The sequence below is a fragment of the Leopardus geoffroyi genome, chromosome D1 (genome assembly GCF_018350155.1).
Source record: "Leopardus geoffroyi isolate Oge1 chromosome D1, O.geoffroyi_Oge1_pat1.0, whole genome shotgun sequence".
Classification (NCBI taxonomy): domain Eukaryota; kingdom Metazoa; phylum Chordata; class Mammalia; order Carnivora; family Felidae; genus Leopardus; species Leopardus geoffroyi.
The window spans coordinates 18714543-18734195 of NC_059329.1; the positions used below are offsets into that span (position 1 = coordinate 18714543).

A 19653-nucleotide genomic window follows, 5' to 3' on the forward strand; every position below is an offset into this window, starting at 1 on the left:
TCCTTGGCAGCATCTCCTGGGCAGTCCGCAGCCGTCTTCTGTCCAGCTCTGGGTCTCCTTTGGCCGGAAGCCCATGCGAGCAGCCCAGTTTGTCACAAGACATCCTATTAATGTGAGTGGGGTCTGCTTGGGGGTGGAAAGAAGTGTATCGTCCCCGTGTAGGGTTCGGGGGAAGGGTGTTGGAGGAATGTCCTTCCGTGTAGGCGTTGGATGGAATCCCCCTGCATTCACTTGCTAGATGGGTCTCTGGAAAGAACCATTATGCTTTGGCCATCTTGGTCTGTTTTCTCCCTCTTCCCTGTTTGAAGCACAACTCAACGGGAGCCTTCATTTGCTTTATGTGGAGAGGGATTGGCAGGGAGGTTTGGGACCGGAGTCCGTGGGCTCAGTGTGCCAGTACTAAAGGATTGGGGAGCTAGTGACCACAGTTATTGATGAGGCACCTGCTGTGTTGCTTACAGATGGCCGGGTTCCAAAACAGGATAAGATTTGGGTCCCACCCTTTTAGAAACACACAGGTTGGACATGCGGAGAATCGAGCCGAGGAAGAAATCATATGTAGTCAAACGCTTGACTCCCGCATGTGTGTGTTAGCACGTAGAGATCAATAGGGATGATCAGCGTCGGCTGGGGTCATCAGAGAGGTGACCACAGGCAGGAGGTGGCGTTTAAAAAAAAATTTTTTTTTTTTTTTACGTTTATTCATTTTTGAGAGAGAGAGAGAGAGAGAGACAGAACATGAGCGGGGGAGGGGCAGAAAGAGAGGGAGACAGAATCTGAAGCAGGCTCCAGGCTCTGAGCCATCAGCCCAGAGCCCGACGCGGGGCTCGAACTCACGGACCGTGAGATCGTGACCTGAGCTGAAGTCGGACGCTCAACCGACTGAGCCACCCAGGCGCCCCTTTTTTAATGTTTATTTATTTCGAGAAAGAGAGAGAGTGCATGCGCCTGAGTGGGGGAGGGGCAGAGAGAAAGAATCTCAAGGAGGCTCCATGCACAGCCCAACGCCAGGCTCAATCCCTGGAGATCATGACCTGAGCCGAAACCAGTCGGACACAACCAACTGAGACGCCCAGGCGCTCCGGGAGGTGGCATTTGAAGGCCTTGCCTCTAGCAGCGGGCGTGGTGGCAGGCTGGTAGCTCAGGTGGAGAACATTCTTAACAATTCTTTGCTTTTTATGGGTTCCGCCTTCCTTTGGTACCTTAGAGACAATGCAAGGAAAGGAAATGCACATTAATGTGTATCGTGCTTTGTACTAATGATAGATCTCCTGGGAAAAAGAGGGAGGAGACATTATTAACTACAAAGAGGTTCTAAGGTCATTTACGGAGTCCGGCGGCCCACTCTTTCATGCCCCATTTGCCCGTAAGGGGCTTACTCCAGCTACAGGGCATCCTCAGCCCCTCGAGAGAGAAAGCTGGCCAAGCCTTCACCAAGCTTTGGAGGCTGTCCATGGGCTCCGGGCCTACACCTGTCCTTGGGACATTTGGAAGTCATTACTTTAGCGTCCATAAGGAAAGCCCACTACGCGGGTGTGTTTTTTGACTTGTGCGTTTTTTGGTTCTTGATTCCAAAGGAATATTACATCGCAGATGCCTCCGAGGACCAGGTATTTGTGTGCGTCAGTCATAGTAACAGCCGCACCAACTTGTACATCTCGGAGGCAGAAGGGCTGAAATTCTCCCTGTCCTTGGAGAACGTGCTGTATTACAGCCCAGGAGGGGCGGGCAGTGACACGCTGGTGAGGTAAGATGATGAGTCCCTCCCCTGCTTTCTTACATCGCTGCAGCCCCCACCATCACGTTGGGTGTTCTTCAACGTTACCTGAGCATTTGGACTCACCTGGTGAGTTTTTGGAAAGCCCGATGCCTGGCTTGTGGTGCTGTTTAACCACTTTGGGGTGTGGCTGGGGTAGGGAGATTAAAACAATTTTTGGGTAATGTTTATTTATTTTGGAGAGACAGAGCACAAGTGGGGGAGGGACAGAGAGAGAGGGAGACACAGAATCTGAAATAGGCTCTGAGCTGTCAGCACAGAATCCGATGCGGGGCTCGAACTCGGGAACAGCGAGATCACGACCTGAGCCAGAGTCAGACACTTAACTGACTGAGCCACCCAGGCGCCCCTGGGGTATGAAGATGTTAAAAAGCCCTCGGGGGGATTTGGATGTGATGCCAAGGCTGAGCATGTGTCAACCCCTCCCTGGGTTCCTGTCCTTCAGTTGTCTGGCTTTGTGGTCTCTGAGTCAGTGGGAAGAAGCACTTGGAAAATGTCAAGCTGTCATGGGTAGGCTGGTGTGGGTAGCCATGGGGCCTGGCCTCCAAGTGACTCAGGTTAATAGACATTTTTTTTTTTTTTTTCTTACTGTAATTGCAAACATTACTCTGTGGGTGTCTATGGAAAGGGACCCGTCTGGTGAAGCTGGCTGGAGGGCAGCAAGGTCTGGCTCTGAGGCCACGGCCACCAGGTCAGAGGGCTTGGGATTGCCGTCCATGGTCTCTCATCAGGCTGGTGATTGATGTAGTCACCACTTCTCTCAACAAGGACACTGCTGCTCTGGGCGAGAGCTTGTTCCAGGCACCGCAGTGAGATCACGTGACCAGTGACAAAAAGCCAAAACAGGGCCCCCGTTCCATGGAGCTTTTGTTCTCACTGGGGGAAGACAGAACATAGGCGGATATGTGATTTGTGGGGTGATGGTGAGTGCTGGGAAGCAAAGTGAAGCAAGTTAAGAGGACGGGATTATGAGCATGTTATTTCGTATAGGCTGGTCATGGAAGGCTGTTCTAGGACAGTGACATTTCAGCAGGTGCCTGAGTTATGTGAGGGAGGGAAGAGGCAGACAGCTGGGGAAGGGCACTGCAGGGAGAGGGAACAGCATGCACAGAGGCTGTGAGGTTGGGCGCCGTTGGTTTATTTTAGGAGCGGTGAGAAGGCCAGACTGGATCCAACAGCTGGAGGAGGAGGGAGAGAACCCAAGATATGGGATCTAAGAGAGCAGGGCTCAGATTGTAGAAGGACTTCGAGAGCATGCAGAGAACTTGCTTTTTCTTCTTTCTAAGCGGAATGTGGAGGGTTTTGACCGGAAGATGGACATGGTCTGATTTAACCCAATTACACTTTTTAAATGTAATTTATTTTATTTTATTTTATTTTATTTATTTTATTTTATTTACCATTTTATTTTGTTTTATTTTATTTTTTTTATTTTTTTATTTTTTTTTTTCAACGTTTATTTATTTTTGGGACAGAGAGAGACAGAGCATGAACGGGGGAGGGGCAGAGAGAGAGGGAGACACAGAATCGGAAACAGGCTCCAGGCTCTGAGCCATCAGCCCAGAGCCCGACGCGGGGCTCGAACTCACGGACCGCGAGATCGTGACCTGGCTGAAGTCGGACGCTTAACCGACTGCGCCACCTAGGCGCCCCTTAAAACCATTTTAAACACTGTGAATTGCATTATATAAAGGAGAGCACACGAAACAGAAATGGACAGTGTTATCAATAATTTCAGGTGAACACTCCTGTGACTTATCTTTGAAAGAAGCCATCTGGATGCTGCGTGCAGAGTAGACTCTGGAAGGATTCTGGGAAGCAGAATGGGAAGATTCTGGGAAGCAGTGTTAGAGAAATCCAGGCCAAGTGGGGATTGCTGTGGGCCGGGCCCAGGGCAGTAGTGGCGGAGATGAGGGAAATGGGCAAATTCTGATCCTTTGCTGGTAGATTTGCTGCTCGGCTCTGGAGAGTCAGGGGCCCACTGCTGCCCGGGCTGGGCCATTGGCAGAATGATGCCTGGTGCGGAGTCAGGGAGTCAGGGAGGGCTGGGTGAAGGGCAGGTGTTGGGGAAAAAAAAAGCAAGACTTGGGATTTGGACTCACCAGGTTGGATGTGCCTGTTGGATGCCCACGGGGAGAACTTTCTACGTGGTCTCTGATAGTGCTTTTCCACTCGCTGTTTCGGCTCTTTTGGAGGTGTGTCCTATTTTATGCCTTACTTCCCGCCCCCCCCCCCCCCGCCCCCCAGTACAAACTCACGAGTCATTTATTATTCAGTGTGTGTTAATGTGTTCTAAACCATTCCTACCATGATTCAGCCTCAGATTTTTCTGGTTTGGTCAGTGGCAGGCTCTTTGGCCTGGTTCCTGTGTCCTTTTTGTTTTCTTTTTAAAATAATTTATCGAGGTGAAATTCACATAACATTAGCTTACGTATTACCTGTTACATATATATCAGATGTATATATATCTGATATATATATTAACGTTTATTTTTGAGAGATAGTGAGTGGGGGGAGGGGCAGAGAGAGAGGGAGACAGAATCCAAAGCAGGCTCCAGGCTCTGAGCTGTCAGCACAGAGCCCGACGCGGGGCTCGAACTCACGGACCATGAGATCGTGACCTGAGCCGAAGCGGGACGCTCAACCGACTGAGCCACCCAGGCGCCCCTCCTTCCTTTTATTATAATTAAAACTATAAGCCATTATTCCTCAGGCCTTTTATAGATTCTGGTTTTTTTTTGCCCCCTCACCTTTGAGAGCCTCTGGCTGTGGAGCAGGTAAATCACAGCTTGCGGAAGGTTTCCTTATCCTCCACATTCGTCAGGTAATCAGGATAGAGATCTCAGGGCAGAGCTGAAGCCAGAAGCCGAGGAGAGCGGCTCCCCAGGAGGCAGTAAGCTCAGTTATGTGACCATATGTCCCTGTCATATACACGCACGGTCCTTTATTTGGTCACAAAGGTCACTACCGCCCTGCCTGAGCATACGATCCAGTTCGGAAATTGGAAACAGATTTATGTGTACACTCACAGACCAACACAGGCTCAGCCTTCTGGTCGCTCTCCTCAGATTTTTTTTTTTTTTTTTAAAGTTTATTTATTTTTGGGACAGAGAGAGACAGAGCATGAACGGGGGAGGGGCAGAGAGAAAGGGAGACACAGAATCGGAAACAGGCTCCAGGCTCTGAGCCATCCGCCCAGAGCCTGACGTGGGGCTCGAACTCACGGACCGCGAGATCGTGACCTGGCTGAAGTCGGACGCTTAACCGACTGCGCCACCCAGGCGCCCCTCTCCTCAGATTTTTATCTCATGACTGGAGATCTTCAGAGAAGCTCCTTTGAGTCCAGTTTTGTCACCCACTTCTCCATCTCAGCAAGATGAAATGGGCTAAGGGTGAGTGAGCGGATTAGGTGGGCAGGCTGATTAAGAAAAACAGCACAACACAAAGGAAAACAAAACACTGCACTTCCGTGGTATTTGAAATGAGTTGTTCTTTGAACGCAATAGGAAAAGTGCCAAAGAACCGATCCTAACTTGCTTTGAGAACTGGAGAAGGAGTTCCTAACGGGGTGACCCTGGCACTGGGGGGATGGGCAGGGCAGAAATGTCATGGAAAGTGATGTCTGGGTGGAGGACCAGGTGTGGAGAGGAGATGTCAGGCCTGGTGGGGAGCAACTGAGGAGAACGTCAGATGAGGGCGAGGTGGCCTTGGGTTCTGCAGGGAGGGTGGTCGAGTGGCCCTGGTGCGTGGCCGGGGAGCAGGGGCAGTTGCTGTCGTGAGGGCTAACGAGAAGAAATGTAGGAAAATGGATGAACAGAGGGCGCTCGGGGAGAGGTGAGTTGTCGCAGGGCCAAAGGGGAGCCGACAGGACAGTCTGGGGAGCGTGTGAGGCACAGAGGACAGGTTTCTGCTTGGATCCAAGAGCCAAAAATTCCAGGGGAATGACCAGAGGGAACAAGCAGGGCTCTTTTGATGAGAGAAACCCAGACCTCCCGTATGCGTGAAGGAAGCCAGTGGGGCTGACGGTGGCAGCTTCATGATGATGGAATCCAACACCGTATTGCTGAGGCAAACCGAGAGCAGGTAGATGAGAGATCTTGAACCGATTTCCGAAGCAGCAACCAAAACGTAACTCCAGTAGACCTAAGGAAACCACATGTCAGAATATGTGGTCTCAACGCCCGTATCTTACTTAGGATTGTGCTCCGTCTCTCCCCCTGAGGTAGCTTTGTCAGTGCTTTTTAAAAATGTTCTTTTTCAGGGGCGCCTGGTGGCTCAGTCGGTTAAGCGTCCCACTTGGGCTCAGGTCATGATCTCACGACCAGGGAGTTCGAGTCCTGGATGGGGCTCTGTGCTGACCGCTCAGAGTCTGCTTCGGATTCTCTCTCTCTCCCCTCTCTCTCTCTCTCTCTCTCTCTCTCTCTCTCTGCCCCTCCCCCGCTCACACTCTCTCTCTCTCTGTCTCTCAAAAATGAATAAACATTAAAAAAAATTTTTTCAAAAATGTCCTCGTCTGCCTCAGAGCCTGGAGCTTGCTTCTTTCTGTCTGAGGAGGCCAAGCACCCAACCAGCTCAAGATTTATACAGCAGATCATGGAAGAAAGCACTTCTGTGTTTTGTTTTGTTTTGTGTTTAAACAAAGCCCAGTGGCTCAGAACCCTTCTAAATAAAGGGCACACTTCCAGTTTTGAAAGCCACGTGTGAAGTCTGGTTAGCGCTTCTCCGCGATCTGTCGCATTTGAATCCTGTGGTACCATTTCAGTGCAGAACTGCTTTCCAGTGAAATCAATGTCCTAGCATGGCAGTTCAGGCCTGGGAGGGCTTATTCTCTGCATCGCTGTTACCAAGTAGAACCTCAAGTTTCTAGAACCATCCTCGCTCTGCATATGGCCTCCTTGGGTAGGGATTCTGCTCTGCTTTCTGACAGAAACCCTATGGGCTTCTGTCCGATCAGCGTGTTGGATAATTAGTTGAAAGTGTAAGGCTGTGTAATCTGTAACACCGTATTCCTGCAGATTGGGGTAAAGCCCCAGCTCTTCTGTTAGCGTCTGGCAAGACCAGCTTATTGTTTCCCGTTGGCCGAGGCTCACTGAAGGATTTGCGGTGAATTTGTTAGTGAAGAACTGGGTGGGACCCTTTCATCAGCTTTCTGCGTTGTACTCAGCATTCTGAACTCCCTACCGAGGGGATCAGCATCCTGGCCTTCAAGGTTAAAAAACAGTCACATTAAAAAAACAAAAAACAAAAAAACCAACAGATTATTCAACTGTGACAAGGGACGGGGTGCTGTTACGTGCTACAATATGGGCGAATGTTGAAAACATGGGAAAGTAACCATAAAAAAGGCCACATGTTGCACGATTCCGATGATAATGAAACATCCAGAATAGGCAAACCTGGAGAGAGGAAAACTAACTAGTGGCGAGGGCTTGCCAGGACCTGGGATGGGAAGGAGACGGGGGATGCTTGCCAATGGGTATGGGGTTTCTTTCTGAGATGCTGGAAAGGTTCTGGGACCAGATAGTGATGCTGGTACAACATAACGTTGCAAGTGTACTTCATGCCATTGAGTTCTGTCCTTTAAAACGGCTAAGTTTTATGTTATTTACAATAAAAACATACCAAGGAAATGTCAATTCTGGTTCGCAGCTGTTTATTTTCTCTTACGCAGGTATTTTGCAAATGAGCCATTTGCTGACTTCCACCGAGTGGAAGGGTTACAAGGAGTCTACATTGCTACTCTGATTAACGGTTCTATGAATGAGGAGAACATGAGATCGGTCATCACCTTTGACAAAGGGGGCACCTGGGAATTTCTTCAGGCTCCAGCCTTCACAGGATATGGAGAAAAAATCAATTGTGAGGTATCGAAGCTTTCATCTTGTTTGGGCTTTTAATACAAATTTTTATGTGGCGATCTGCCCTTACAGTTCCCAAACTCAGCACCCAGGCACCCAGGGCTGCCGTGGTGAACTCCCAGGGGCACCTGGGATGTTTTTAAGTTTTTAAGGGAAACACAGGACACCTGATATTTGTTCGTCACCCTGTGAAATACTGTTTTGAGTTAGTTCCTAGTTTCAACATTACTTCATGCTGTATTTCTTTGGGAGGCATCGTTCCTTGGTGAAGCTGGATTTTCTAGCAAGTGGGAAAATCAGGGTGGAGCAGGAAATGACATTGGTATGATTCTAAACTTTGAGAGGTTACGTAGTACCTATCAGGGGCACATATCCCGTATTAAGCAAATGTGGTTATTTAAGAATGAAATAGAAATTTTGTTTTCTTTCTCTTTCTCTTTCTGTGTATATGTATATATGTGTGTGTGTATATATATGTGTGTGTGTACATGTATATATACGTATGTATATGTATATATTTTTTTGAGCTGCTACTAAGTTATTAGAACATGTATACTTATTTAAGTTGCTTGGCCTTAACTACTTAAAAAACAAGTGTTGGTATTTCTTCTGGCCTGAGGCTGCTATAAAAAATTCGTGGGGATACTAACTATGTTGTGAACCAGAAAAGTTTTGGAAACTCTGACATTTAAAGTCCCACATTGATGTGGAACTTGAAAAAAAAAATGCTTTCTTGAATAGAATTTAGGATTCTACAATTTTCCCAATCAGTGGCTCCATCTGAAAAGCTGAGAATATGAAAGGTATTAGTTGGTCTCACTAAAGGGTTCCCCCTCCCCTAGGTGGCTCCTTTCATGTCCCTTGGAAGAACAGTGCGTTCTTGGCTTTGACTTCCTTGGCCTTAGGTGACATCCCACACCTCCACTTTCGCCTTGTACAAGGGATCTGGGGTATATAAAGTAGGTGGGCGGAAGGAACTCAGAAAAACTCGAGTGGCAGCAGTTCTCGGAAAAACCGTAAGAGTTAGACAGTCACCTGGTCTTTTGGGTTTTTGAATTTTGTTTGTCCACGATTGTGTCGACTCTACTGTATGCTGTATCTGTGGCCATTGGGAAATTTGTTTTGGAGGCTCTTGCTTTCCCCAGGCTTCTCGGTTACTCTTCCCTATTTGGCAACAGGTTTCGGCTTACCGCATGGAGTCTCACTTGGGGAAGAGGCAGGATAGAAGTAGATAAGAGACAAACATACAGGTGGTTCTTTATTCAGGAGTGTCTTCTAGATTTGGGGAGTGTTTCGTGAGTCTGTGTGGATGGGGGTGGGCTGCTTTTGAGTGTCCGCTGGGGGTCTGAGCCCTAGCTGTATAGAATTAATGGTGTTGTTGAAACTCAGCTTATTCCCCTGACTGATCTGTTTAGTTATGAGTTGTACAACAGTCGGTCGAGCTTTTCGTTTCTGTTTGTGAGTTTCGGTGGTCAAAGAACAGGTTGGTCGGCACATCTTTCTTTGAGACCCAGCCTAACTTGCTCCAGTTTTCATTTGCGAAACTGCGATGCCAGCAAGGTGGACGTTTGTTAGATCCTTTTTTTTATAAAAACCAGCGTATCTTGCAGACCATGTCAACTTTTACCTATTAACGTGAGCGCACCCAAGAGTTACCCCGTCTAGAACACCAGACGTGGCCGAATGACATTCGACCAGCACATTCTGGCCAAGGGAACCAGGCCTGACCACACAGCAAACGGCTTTGTTTGCAGAACTATTAAAATCCGAATGTGAAGGGGTGGAGGCGAGTTTGAGTAACTCGTTTTGCAGTGGACGTTCATCGCAGGGCTGGTTCTTTGGACGAATGCAGACTGCATCACAATTGTTTTCATGTGGATTTTTAGATCTCATGTGTTGTACATCTGGGAGCTTTATGACTTCTGATCCTTGGTGTTTCCTCTGACGGCGTTGCGTAAATCCTATTTGCAATTGATCTCTCCTGACTTAAACGACGAGTGCCCTGAAATCATTTCATTTCTCTTCGGTCCCAAATCACGTGAGAGTTATCTCTGGGCAATCTAGAGGGAGTGATAGCTTTCGATCTATTTGAGTTGACACTGATTTCTAATGGCCATTCTCCGAGAGTCTCCGAAGGAATGTTTTAATTTTATTTTTCTCTTTTCTTCAGCGGGAGGCATTTGTGTGGTTCGGATAATCGCATCCACCTGGGGTGGGAGGGGGGATGGTGTGGGGACAGCTGGGGCGTGAGTTCTGGTTTCCTCTGGGCCAGATTCCCTTTTCGCTGTGTGTGGCTGCAGTGTCCTCACACGGGCCTCCGTGTTTTGGGGGAGCGGGAGGCATCCTGTCACGTGCTGATGGGGTCTGGAACTTGTGTCCCGTAGCTCGCCCAGGGCTGTTCCCTCCACCTGGCCCAGCGGCTCAGCCAGCTGCTCAACCTTCAGCTCCGGAGGATGCCCATCCTGTCCAAGGAGTCCGCTCCCGGGCTCATCATTGCCACTGGTAGGTCTGCTTTGCTGCTTCTCACTGAGGCCCTGAGCTCTTTGGTTACACGCAGCTGAGTACGCGGTGACCACGGACACCTGCAGTGGCAGGTGCCGTTTGTGGTTTTGAGACGTTCTCAGTCGCTAAATACCACTTCGGATTCCTAGCTGGGCAAAGGCGGGTATCTGACCTATTCTTGAAATTGAAAGTCATTATTCCTCTTGCATTTCAGGGTCAGTGGGAAAGAACTTGGCAAGCAAGACGAACGTGTACATCTCCAGCAGTGCCGGAGCCCGATGGCGAGAGGTCAGCTCCACCCTCTCCCCCCCCCCACCCCCCGACCCCAACCCTGCCCCCAGCCTCAGCCCGTGTTCTTGTTTGTCTGAGAACACGATTGGGCCTCAGCATTTCAGGAACACTTGTGGCCTCAGGTGGAGGTCAATGGCACCAAGTATGACTATGAAATAAAGAGGGGAACCCAGAGCCACACATGAGCGCCCGCTGCGCTGACTTGTGTCCACACCTTGTAATGGGGGCTCGCGATTTTGCCGAAAGATAGCCCTTTGAATCAAAAACAGACCTTTTCTTCCCCCTGCCTTGTAAATGTAACTAAATATCCCAAGAGGACAAAGCAATGCCCAGTTTGCAGGGCCTGGCATGGGGCGGGTACTCAGCATAACGTTTGCAGACCCTGTCAGCAAAGGACGGTGTGGTCGTAGTGGTATCTGGTGTGAAGCTGGCTGTTTTATTTATTTTTGTATCTTTTTTTCATTAAAACTTTTTAAAAATGTTTGTTTATTTTTGAGAGAGAGAGAGTGCAAGCGAGGGAGGGGCAGAGAGAGAGAGAGGGAGACACAGAATCCGAAGCAGGTTCCAAGCTCTGGGCTCTCAGCACCGAGCCCGACGCAGGGCTTGAACCCGAGAACTGGGAGAGCGTGACCTGAGCCGAAGTGAGTCGCTCAATCGACTGAGCCACCCAGGTGCCACAGAAGACTGTTTTTACCTTAAGTTCGTAGAGCTACTTTGGGTCCTTAGGCACTGATCATACCAGTTCTGAAAGTAGAACTCGCTTTATAGTCCCAAAATATTCATCCAGCCTTGGACATTAGAGAATTGCCAAACCTGTTTAAAAAAAAAAAAAAAAAACGAAAAACAACGCTTTCAGCAGCCTCCCATGCCAAGGGGTGGCTTTCAGGGGCACTCTCCTGCCCGTGTGGGGAGCCACCAGGAGATCGCAACAGACTACTGGGCAAGAATTTAACTGAGTATGTCCCGCATGATGTCAGGAGGGATGTAGCGTTCTCAGAAGAGCCAGCATCCTCACGGTGCTTCTTATTGGGGAATGTGATATGTACACGTTCATATTTACTTCTTTATTTATTTTTATTGCTTTTTCTTTGAGCGAGAGAGAGAGGGTGCAAGTGATCCAGGGGGAGACTGGGGCAGAGAGAGAGAGAGAGAGAGAGAGAGAGAATCCCAGGAGGGGCAGAGGGAATGAGAGAGAGAGAGAGAGAGAGAGAGAGAGAGAGAGAGAGAGAAAGGCAGGGCTCACCCAAAGTGGGGCTCGTGTTTATCCAATGAGGGGCTTGAGCTCACTTGATGTGGGACTTGAACTCACAAACCATGAGATCATGACCTGAGCCTAAGTCAGATGCTTAATGTCTGAGCCACGCAGGCGCCCTGTACACATTTATATTTAAATATGTACTATGTGAAGCATTAATAATACCCGACGTTTGTTTGGCTTCTGTACAGTTTACAGAGACCTAGCACCTCTCTCCTACGAGGTAGGGCTTACCATCCTTCAGGCTGAGGGATCTGGGACCGAGACGTTGTGTGTGCGCGTAAATAAAGAACCATCCAGGATGGTGGAGAACATAACTCCGTGTTCGGGTGAAAGATGTCGTTCAGGCCCAGGAGTCAAAAAGCGTGAACAGTTTGGAGTGTGGGGGGCATCCTTGCGCCGCCCCCTTGGGAAGGATTAAACAGCTGGCTTTCCTCTTCTGGGGAGCCAGACCTTCCTTTTGAAACGGGGTGTTCTGTCCTCAGCGGATAGGCTCGTGGTTTGTTTTGGACCTTCTGATGTCGGTGTCCTCTGGGATTTGAACATCTGCGAGTGCTCTCCTTCAGGGTAGAAAGCAGTGGCTTGTTCCTTCTCCAGTGAAGCAGTGTCATCCGGCTAATGCTGGGGCCACTCTTGTGCCTCCTGCCAGGCATGCTTCATGCCCACCAAGAGCAGCCATCGCACAAGGGATCTTATTTTTGGAAGGAGGGGAGAGGAGGGTGGAGACTGCGTCTGTGCGAGCAGGCATCTGAGTGCGCTCAGGCGGTGTTCGCATGGGACAGTCTGGGGGTTTGAAGGGCATGGGTGGTGACAGGGGAAGTGTGAGATAGAGATGCGGTGGGTAGAGGTTGCCCAGAAAATTGGTGATTCCCCTCCCGGTACTCATGAGTAGCGTAAATTCCCCGATCCCGAGTTCTTTTCTGTGCCGTCTTTCCTTACCTTTATTTGTTGAGGACAGTAAACTCTGCATAGGAAAGGGTACGGTTTGATCAGAATTGGTCATCATCCCTAAACCGTCGCCGACCCCACCGTTAAGACAACAAGCGTTTCTGTCCCTCCCCAAAGTATCTTTCTTCCCCCTTCGCAGTCAGTCCATCCTTCTCTTGACCTCGTCCCTGCCAGATTATTAGTTAGCGTTTTCTAGAATTTTATATAAATGGATTCATAATATGCCACCCGTCTGCCTGGCTTCTGTCCCTCGTCATGGTGATTTTGAGGTGTATTCATGCAGTTTCATGTATCAGGGGCTCTTTCCCGTTTTGTTGTTGATTAGCGTCCCACCGTAGGGGTATTCTACAATTTGTTTATCCATTCGTCTGTTGATGGGCATTACAGTTTTTGCCGATTATAAATTATAGCGGTTATAACATTTGATTACGTGCTTTTTTTTTTTTTTTTTAGCTACATATTTCTATTTCTTCCGGGCTGATACCTCAGAATGGAATGACCGGACAGCTTAGTGGGTCTTAAGTTTAACTTTTTAAGGAATTACCAAATTGTTTTCCCAAGTGGATGTAGCATTTTACATTTCGACCAACAGTGTGTGCGAGTTCTGAATGCTTCAGGTCCACGCCAACAGTTGGTATGGTCAGTCTTTTTAATTTTAGACAGTGTGATGAGTATGCAGTGATGTCTCATCACGGTTTTTATTTTATTTTATTTTATTTTTTTTTAATTTTTTTTTTTTCAACGTTTATTTATTTTTGGGACAGAGAGAGACAGAGCATGAACGGGGGAGGGGCAGAGAGAGAGGGAGACACAGAATCGGAAACAGGCTCCAGGCTCTGAGCCATCAGCCCAGAGCCTGACGCGGGGCTTGAACTCACGGACCGCGAGATCGTGACCTGGCTGAAGTCGGACGCTTAACCGACTGCGCCACCCAGGCGCCCCTCATCACGGTTTTTAAAAAATGTTTATTTAGTTTTGAGAGAGGGAGAGAGAGAGAGAGAGCGTGAGCAGGGTAGGGGCAGAGAGAGAGGGAGGGCATTCCAAGCAGGCTCCTTGCTTTCAATGCAGAGTCCTCTTTGGGGCTCAAACTGTCAGACTATGTATGGCCTGAGCTGAAATCAAGAGTTGGCCACTTAACCAATGGAACCACCCAGCACCCCTCATGGTGTGTTTAAAAATTTTTTTTAATTTAATTTATTTTCTAAAATTTATTTTGAGAGAGAGAGAGCATAGCAGGTGAGGGGCAGAGAGAGGGGGAGAGACAGAATCCCAAACAGTCTCCATGCTGTCAGCACAGAGTCCGATGCGGGCTTGAACCCATGAACCATGAGATCGTAACCTGAGCCAAAATCAAGAGTCAGGCTCAGTCTGACTGAGCCACCCAGGCATCCCCCTCATCGTGGTCTTAATTGGCCTTTGCTTGGTGACTAATGATGCTGAGCTTCTTCTCATATGCTCATTGGCTATTTAAAAATCATGCTGTGCAGTGTTCACATCTTGTACCTGTTTTACTTTAGTTTGTTTTAATTAAAAAATTTTTTAAAAATGTTTTTGTTATTTTTTAGAGACAGAGAGATCATCACGCGTGAGCTGGGGAGGGCCAGAGGGAGGGAGGCAGAGGATCTGAGGCAGGCTCTTTGCTGACAGCAGAGAGCCCGATGCTGGGCTTGAACTCCATGAACCATGAGATCATGACCCGAGCCAAAGTCAGACGCTTAACCAACTGAGCCACCCACGTGTCCCACTTGCCTTTTTTTTTTCTTTTTTCTTTTTTTTTTTTTTGATGATTATAGTGGACACCATGTATTGTTGGCTGATAGATGTTACTCCTGACTGTCGAGAAAGTTAGATGAGTCTGGGAGGTCCTGGGACCTTTTCTTTGTGAGCCTGGATAAATCTTCTGTGCCCTTTGGAGCTGAGGTTTTCCCCATCTGAAGTTGGGTAGTTGATTTAGAATTATAAAATGACAGCCTGTCAGAGCTGACCAGGGTCCTTATGTGTCAGCATCGATGATGAGACTGAGGCCCCCGCACGGTGGCTGGACCGGGTCTAGGGCCAGTCTCCTGAGCACCCGCCACCCCTCCTTGTCCTACAGAATCTGCATGAGTGGGTGGGTTTATGGGAGAAGATGAAGTGGCAAGACGGAGCAGGGGCAGCACAGGCTGTGGGCTGGGATAGCCCTGGAGCCATTACTTAATTGTCGAACGGAATTCAAGAGTCGGATGCTTAACTGATTGAGCCACCCAGGCGCCCCTCAGAATACTGGTGACACCCAATGTTGGGGGAGTTTCCCCTCACAAGGAGCAATTCTCCAATTCTCTGGACACCAACTGGATGTCCTACACTTGAGTCATGTCCTACACTTGAGTCCTACACTCCAGCTAGCTGGAGTCAGCACAGACCCCACAGGTTAAGGGTTCAGTCTCGTGAGACTGAGCCCCACCCCACTTCACCTCTCATGCTAATTGCAAGGTACAGGTTGTCACTTATTCTTCTGACTGAGCAGCTTATAAATAGGACGTTCCTATGAATCCCCCCCCCCTCCCAGCCCCGCAAGCTTCTTGGGTTCCATAATTTGCTAGAATGGCTGACAGAATTCAAGGAAATATTTACTTACGTCCATCAGTTTATTATGCAGGATATTACAAAGGCTATAGATGAGTAGCTGGATGAAGAGGTACATAGGGCGAGGTCCAGAAGGGTCCTGAGCTAGGAGCTTCTGTCCTCATGGAGGTGAGATGTGCCAGCCTCCCAGCAGGTGGATGTCTCCATCAACCTGGGAGCTCTTCACATCTTTCAGTTAAGGGGATTTTTTAATTTTTATTTTTGTTAAAAAAATTGTTTTTTTTTTAACATTTATTTTTGAGACAGAGAGAGCGAGAGAGAGCGCGCGCACGCGCATGAGCAAGCATGAGCGGGGGAGGGGCAGAGAGAGAGGGAGACACAGAATCTGAAACAGGCCCCAGGCTCCGAGCTGTGAGCACAGAACCCGACGTGGGGCTCCCAACTCATGGACTGCAAGATCGTGACCTGAGTCGGATACTCAACTGACTGAGCCACCCAGGAGCCCCAGGGATGTTTTTTTTTTAATGGTGGCTTCATCATTTAGGCATGATTGATTATGAACTTAGACTCTCCAGCCCTCTGTCCTTTCCCCAGGGGATGGGGTGGGGCTGAAAGTTTCAGGCTTCTAATCGTGTTTAGCTTTTCTGGTAGCCAGCCCTGGTACTGTCCAGGGGTCCACCGAGAGTCACCTTATTAGAACAAAGGACTCTCCTATCATCTAGGAAGTTCTAAGGGATATAGGATATATAAGATACACATCACTCCCATCAGTCAGGAAGTTACAAGGTTTTTAAGAGCTCTGACCAGGAGCTGGGAATGAAGACCAAAGTACGCAATTTTTTTCATTATCGTACCATCACATGTATGATATGGTATTTACATTGTTTGATTCTTGACTATTATACTAATCTCGAATTACTGGGATAAACTCGATTTAATTATGATATATTATCCTGATTAAAAATTTTTTTTAATGTTCATTTATTTTTGAGAGAGGGAGAGACAGAGTGCAAGCTGGGGAGGGGCAGAGAGAGAGAGAGAGTGAGACACAGAATCCGAAGCAGGCTCCAGGCTCCGAGCTACCCGCACAGAGCCTGACGCGGGGGGTCGAACTAACGAATCGTGAGATCATGACCTGAGCCAAAGTCAGACGCTCAACCAACTGAGCCACCCAGGTGCCCCGATATATTATCCTTATTATATAAGGTTAGGTTTGAGTCGCTAATACTTTGTTACAGATTTTTACATTATTCATGAGAGAGATATTGGTCTGCTTTTTTTTTTTTTTTTTTTTTTGTAATGTCCTTTCAAGTTTTGGTGTTAGGGTTGGGCTGGTGTCATAGAACAAGTTGAGCAGTGGTTCCTCTTTTATGTAAAAGTGGTGTTATTTTTTTTCTTGAATAATTAACCAGTGAATGTATTTTCACTTTTTTTCTGTTTTTTTAAATTATTTTTTATTTTTTTAATTTTTTTCAAATTTATTTTTAGTAGCACATTTTTATTCTTGGGAGTCTTCTTGGGAATGTTTTGGTTAGAAATTCAGTTTCTCTGGCAGATAGAGAACTATTCAGATTTTCTACGACTTGTGTCTGTCTTGGTGAGTTTCATCTAAGTTATTGAATTTATTGGGTTAAAATGACTCAAGGTATTTTTTAATTTTTTTTAATGTCTATAGGATCTGTGGTGATAACCTGTTTTCATTCCTGATATTGATAATTTGTGTGTTTTTTTTTTTCTATTTTGCTTTTATTAGTTTAGTTACTGGTTTGTCAATATTATTGATCGTTTTAAAGAACATGCTTTTGGTTTTGTCTCTGTTCTTTCTTTTGTTGACTTCTGCTCTTTAGTATTGTCTTTAACGTTATTTACTTTGGATTTACTTTGCTTTTCTTCTGGTAGTTTTTTTGGTGTAACTTTAGGTCACTGATTTTAGATGTTTTTCCTAATAGAAACATTTAAAGCTGTAAGTTTTCCTCTAAATACTGTGTTAGCTACGGCCACAAATTTTAGAGATGTTATAATTTTGCTGTCACTCAGTTCAGAATATTTTTTAATGTTCCCCTTTAAAGTTGAGATGTAATTCACATACCATAAAATTCACCATTTTATTTATTTACTTATTTTGTTTATTGGGTGTGGAACCCAATGCAGATCTTGAACTCATGACCCTGAGATCAAGACCTGAGCTTAACCGACTGAGCCACCCAGGTGCCCAAGACTGTTACCATTTAACATAATTATTGATATAGTTGGATTTAGGTCCAGGATTTTATATATGTATATATGATCTTTATTTTTTATTCCTCTGTTCTTCCTTTACTGCCTTTTTAATATTATTTAGATAGTTTTGGCATTCTACTTTTATTTAGGTATGGTCTTTTTTATTATATTTCTTTATATTTTTTAAATAATTTATTCATTTTGAGAGAACATGGGAGGGGCAGAGAGAGAGGGATAGATAGAATCCCAAGCAGGCCCCACCCTATTAGTGTGGAGCCTGACGTGGGGCTTGAACCCAGGAACCATGAGATAATGACCTGAGCCAAAAGCAAGAGTCGGTTTCTTAACCAACTGAGCCACCCAGGTGCCTCTCTTTGTATTTTTTTAGCGGTTACTCTGAGGATGACAACACGTATATTTAATCTTTCATGGTCTTTTTTGAATTAACATTGCTCTTAACATAATGTTACACCTAACCTAAAATTTAGAAACCTTGCAAGCACGTAAGTCCCTTTCTCTTTTCCTGACCTTTTTGTTATTATTCTGTGTATCCCATCCATATACATTAAAACACTATAAGACAGTGTTTTTGCTTATGTTTTGCTTTACCTGTTTTTAAATACCAGTTTTAATGCCAGTTTTAAAGAGTTCAAGGGGGAAAAAAACAGTCTCTCATATTTACCCAGGTTATTTCTTTTGCCCTTTCTTCATTCCTGAGAATCCCTGTAAGCCCCTGATAGGTTTCCCTATGGCCTCAAGAAACTCCTTTAGCATTTTTTGTTGAGCAGACCTATTGGCTACGCATTTTCTTGGTTTTGCTTCATTTGAGAATCTCTGTATTTCGCTTTCCTTCCTGGAGGATATGTGTGCTGGATATAGAATTCTGGTTTGACAGTAATTTTCTCTCAGTGCTTTAAGGACGTGCTACTATCTTCTTGCCTCCCTGGTTTCTTATGACAAATCTGTGGTCATTTTAGTTTCCAGTTTCCTGTATGCAATGCGTCATTTTGTGTAAATGCTTCAATATTTTTTTCCTTATCTTTGGTTTTTAGCAGTTTTCTTGTGATATATCTAGATGTGGTTTTCTTTGCGTTTGTCCTGTGTGGGTATGCTGTTCTTGAGTATGTGAATGTATGTTTTTCACCACATATGGGAAAGTTTCAGCCATTATTTCCTCAGTTTTTTTTTTCCCTGCTCTAGTCCCTTTTTCCTGTTATTCTTGGACTCCAGTTACACATGCTTAGACCTTTTATTATTGTCCTCCCTGTCTGTGGAGCTTTTTTCTTTTCAATCTTTTTGTGTGTGTGTTTTTCTTTTTTTAATTTGAAAATGTTTGTTATGTTTGTTTATTTTTGAGAGAGAGACAGAGTGCGAGCTGGGAGGGGCAGAGAGAGAGGGAGACACAGATTCTGAAGCAGGCTCCAGGTTCTGAGCTGTCAGCACAGAGCCTGCCAGAGGGCTCGAACTCACGAGATGTGAGATCGTGACCTGAGCCAAAGTCGACTGAGCCACCCAGGCGCCCCTGGTGTGCTCTTTAGGATACATAATTTCTACTCTTCTATATTTATTGCCAAGTTCACCAATTCCTCTGTCATTTCCATTCTGTTGTTGAGCCCATTAGTGAATTTGTTACTTCAGATGTTATATTTTTCTGTTCTAAAATTCTTTCCTTAAAAAAGAGTTTCCACTTCTCTGGGAAGAATTCATGCCTTTTGTTCGTTTCGAGTGTGTTTTCCTTTAACTCATGAGACAGAGTTATGATCGTTATTTAAAGTCTTCGGTTATTCTGGCATTTGAATCATCTTGGTGTTGGCCCCGTTGATTGTCTTTTCCCTTGAGAATTGGACACGTTTTATTGATATGCTTGCATGTTGAGTAATTTTGGATTGTGTGCTGGACATGTGAATGAGATGCATGGAATAAAATCTACTGGAGGAATGTCGATATTTTTGTTTAAGCATGTAGTAAATCTGCTCAGATTCAGACTTGAGCTTCCTTTTTGTATTCTGAGGGTGGCAGTTAAAATCTCAGTTCTGTTCGCTAAACCTTTGCTGTGCTGGTTTAGGTCCTGCTGCACACATGTTTGGTTTAGGGGTTGGGCATGAGTTCATATACACAGAATTAGAGGATTTACTTGTTCGACACTTTCCCCTCTGGGATTTCATCCACATTCTCCCAGGCCTGTAGGGGCTTTGTTTCCTGATTCCTTAAGCAGAAACAGTTTCTCCTGAAGGTTT

General features: G+C 46.4%; 1 protein-coding gene across 4 annotated transcripts in view; it reads left to right on the top strand.

The window, feature by feature from the left end:
• Window positions 1-19653, top strand: part of SORL1 (sortilin related receptor 1) — a 173081-nt gene that overhangs the window by 53715 nt on the left and 99713 nt on the right. For all 4 annotated transcript variants that reach the window (XM_045483206.1, XM_045483202.1, XM_045483203.1 and 1 more), the window contains exons 7-11: window positions 11-112; window positions 1578-1747; window positions 7449-7641; window positions 10020-10137; window positions 10352-10425. In XM_045483206.1, the coding sequence (XP_045339162.1) occupies window positions 11-112; window positions 1578-1747; window positions 7449-7641; window positions 10020-10137; window positions 10352-10425 (657 nt within the window). The remainder of the gene's footprint in view (window positions 1-10; window positions 113-1577; window positions 1748-7448; window positions 7642-10019; window positions 10138-10351; window positions 10426-19653) is intronic.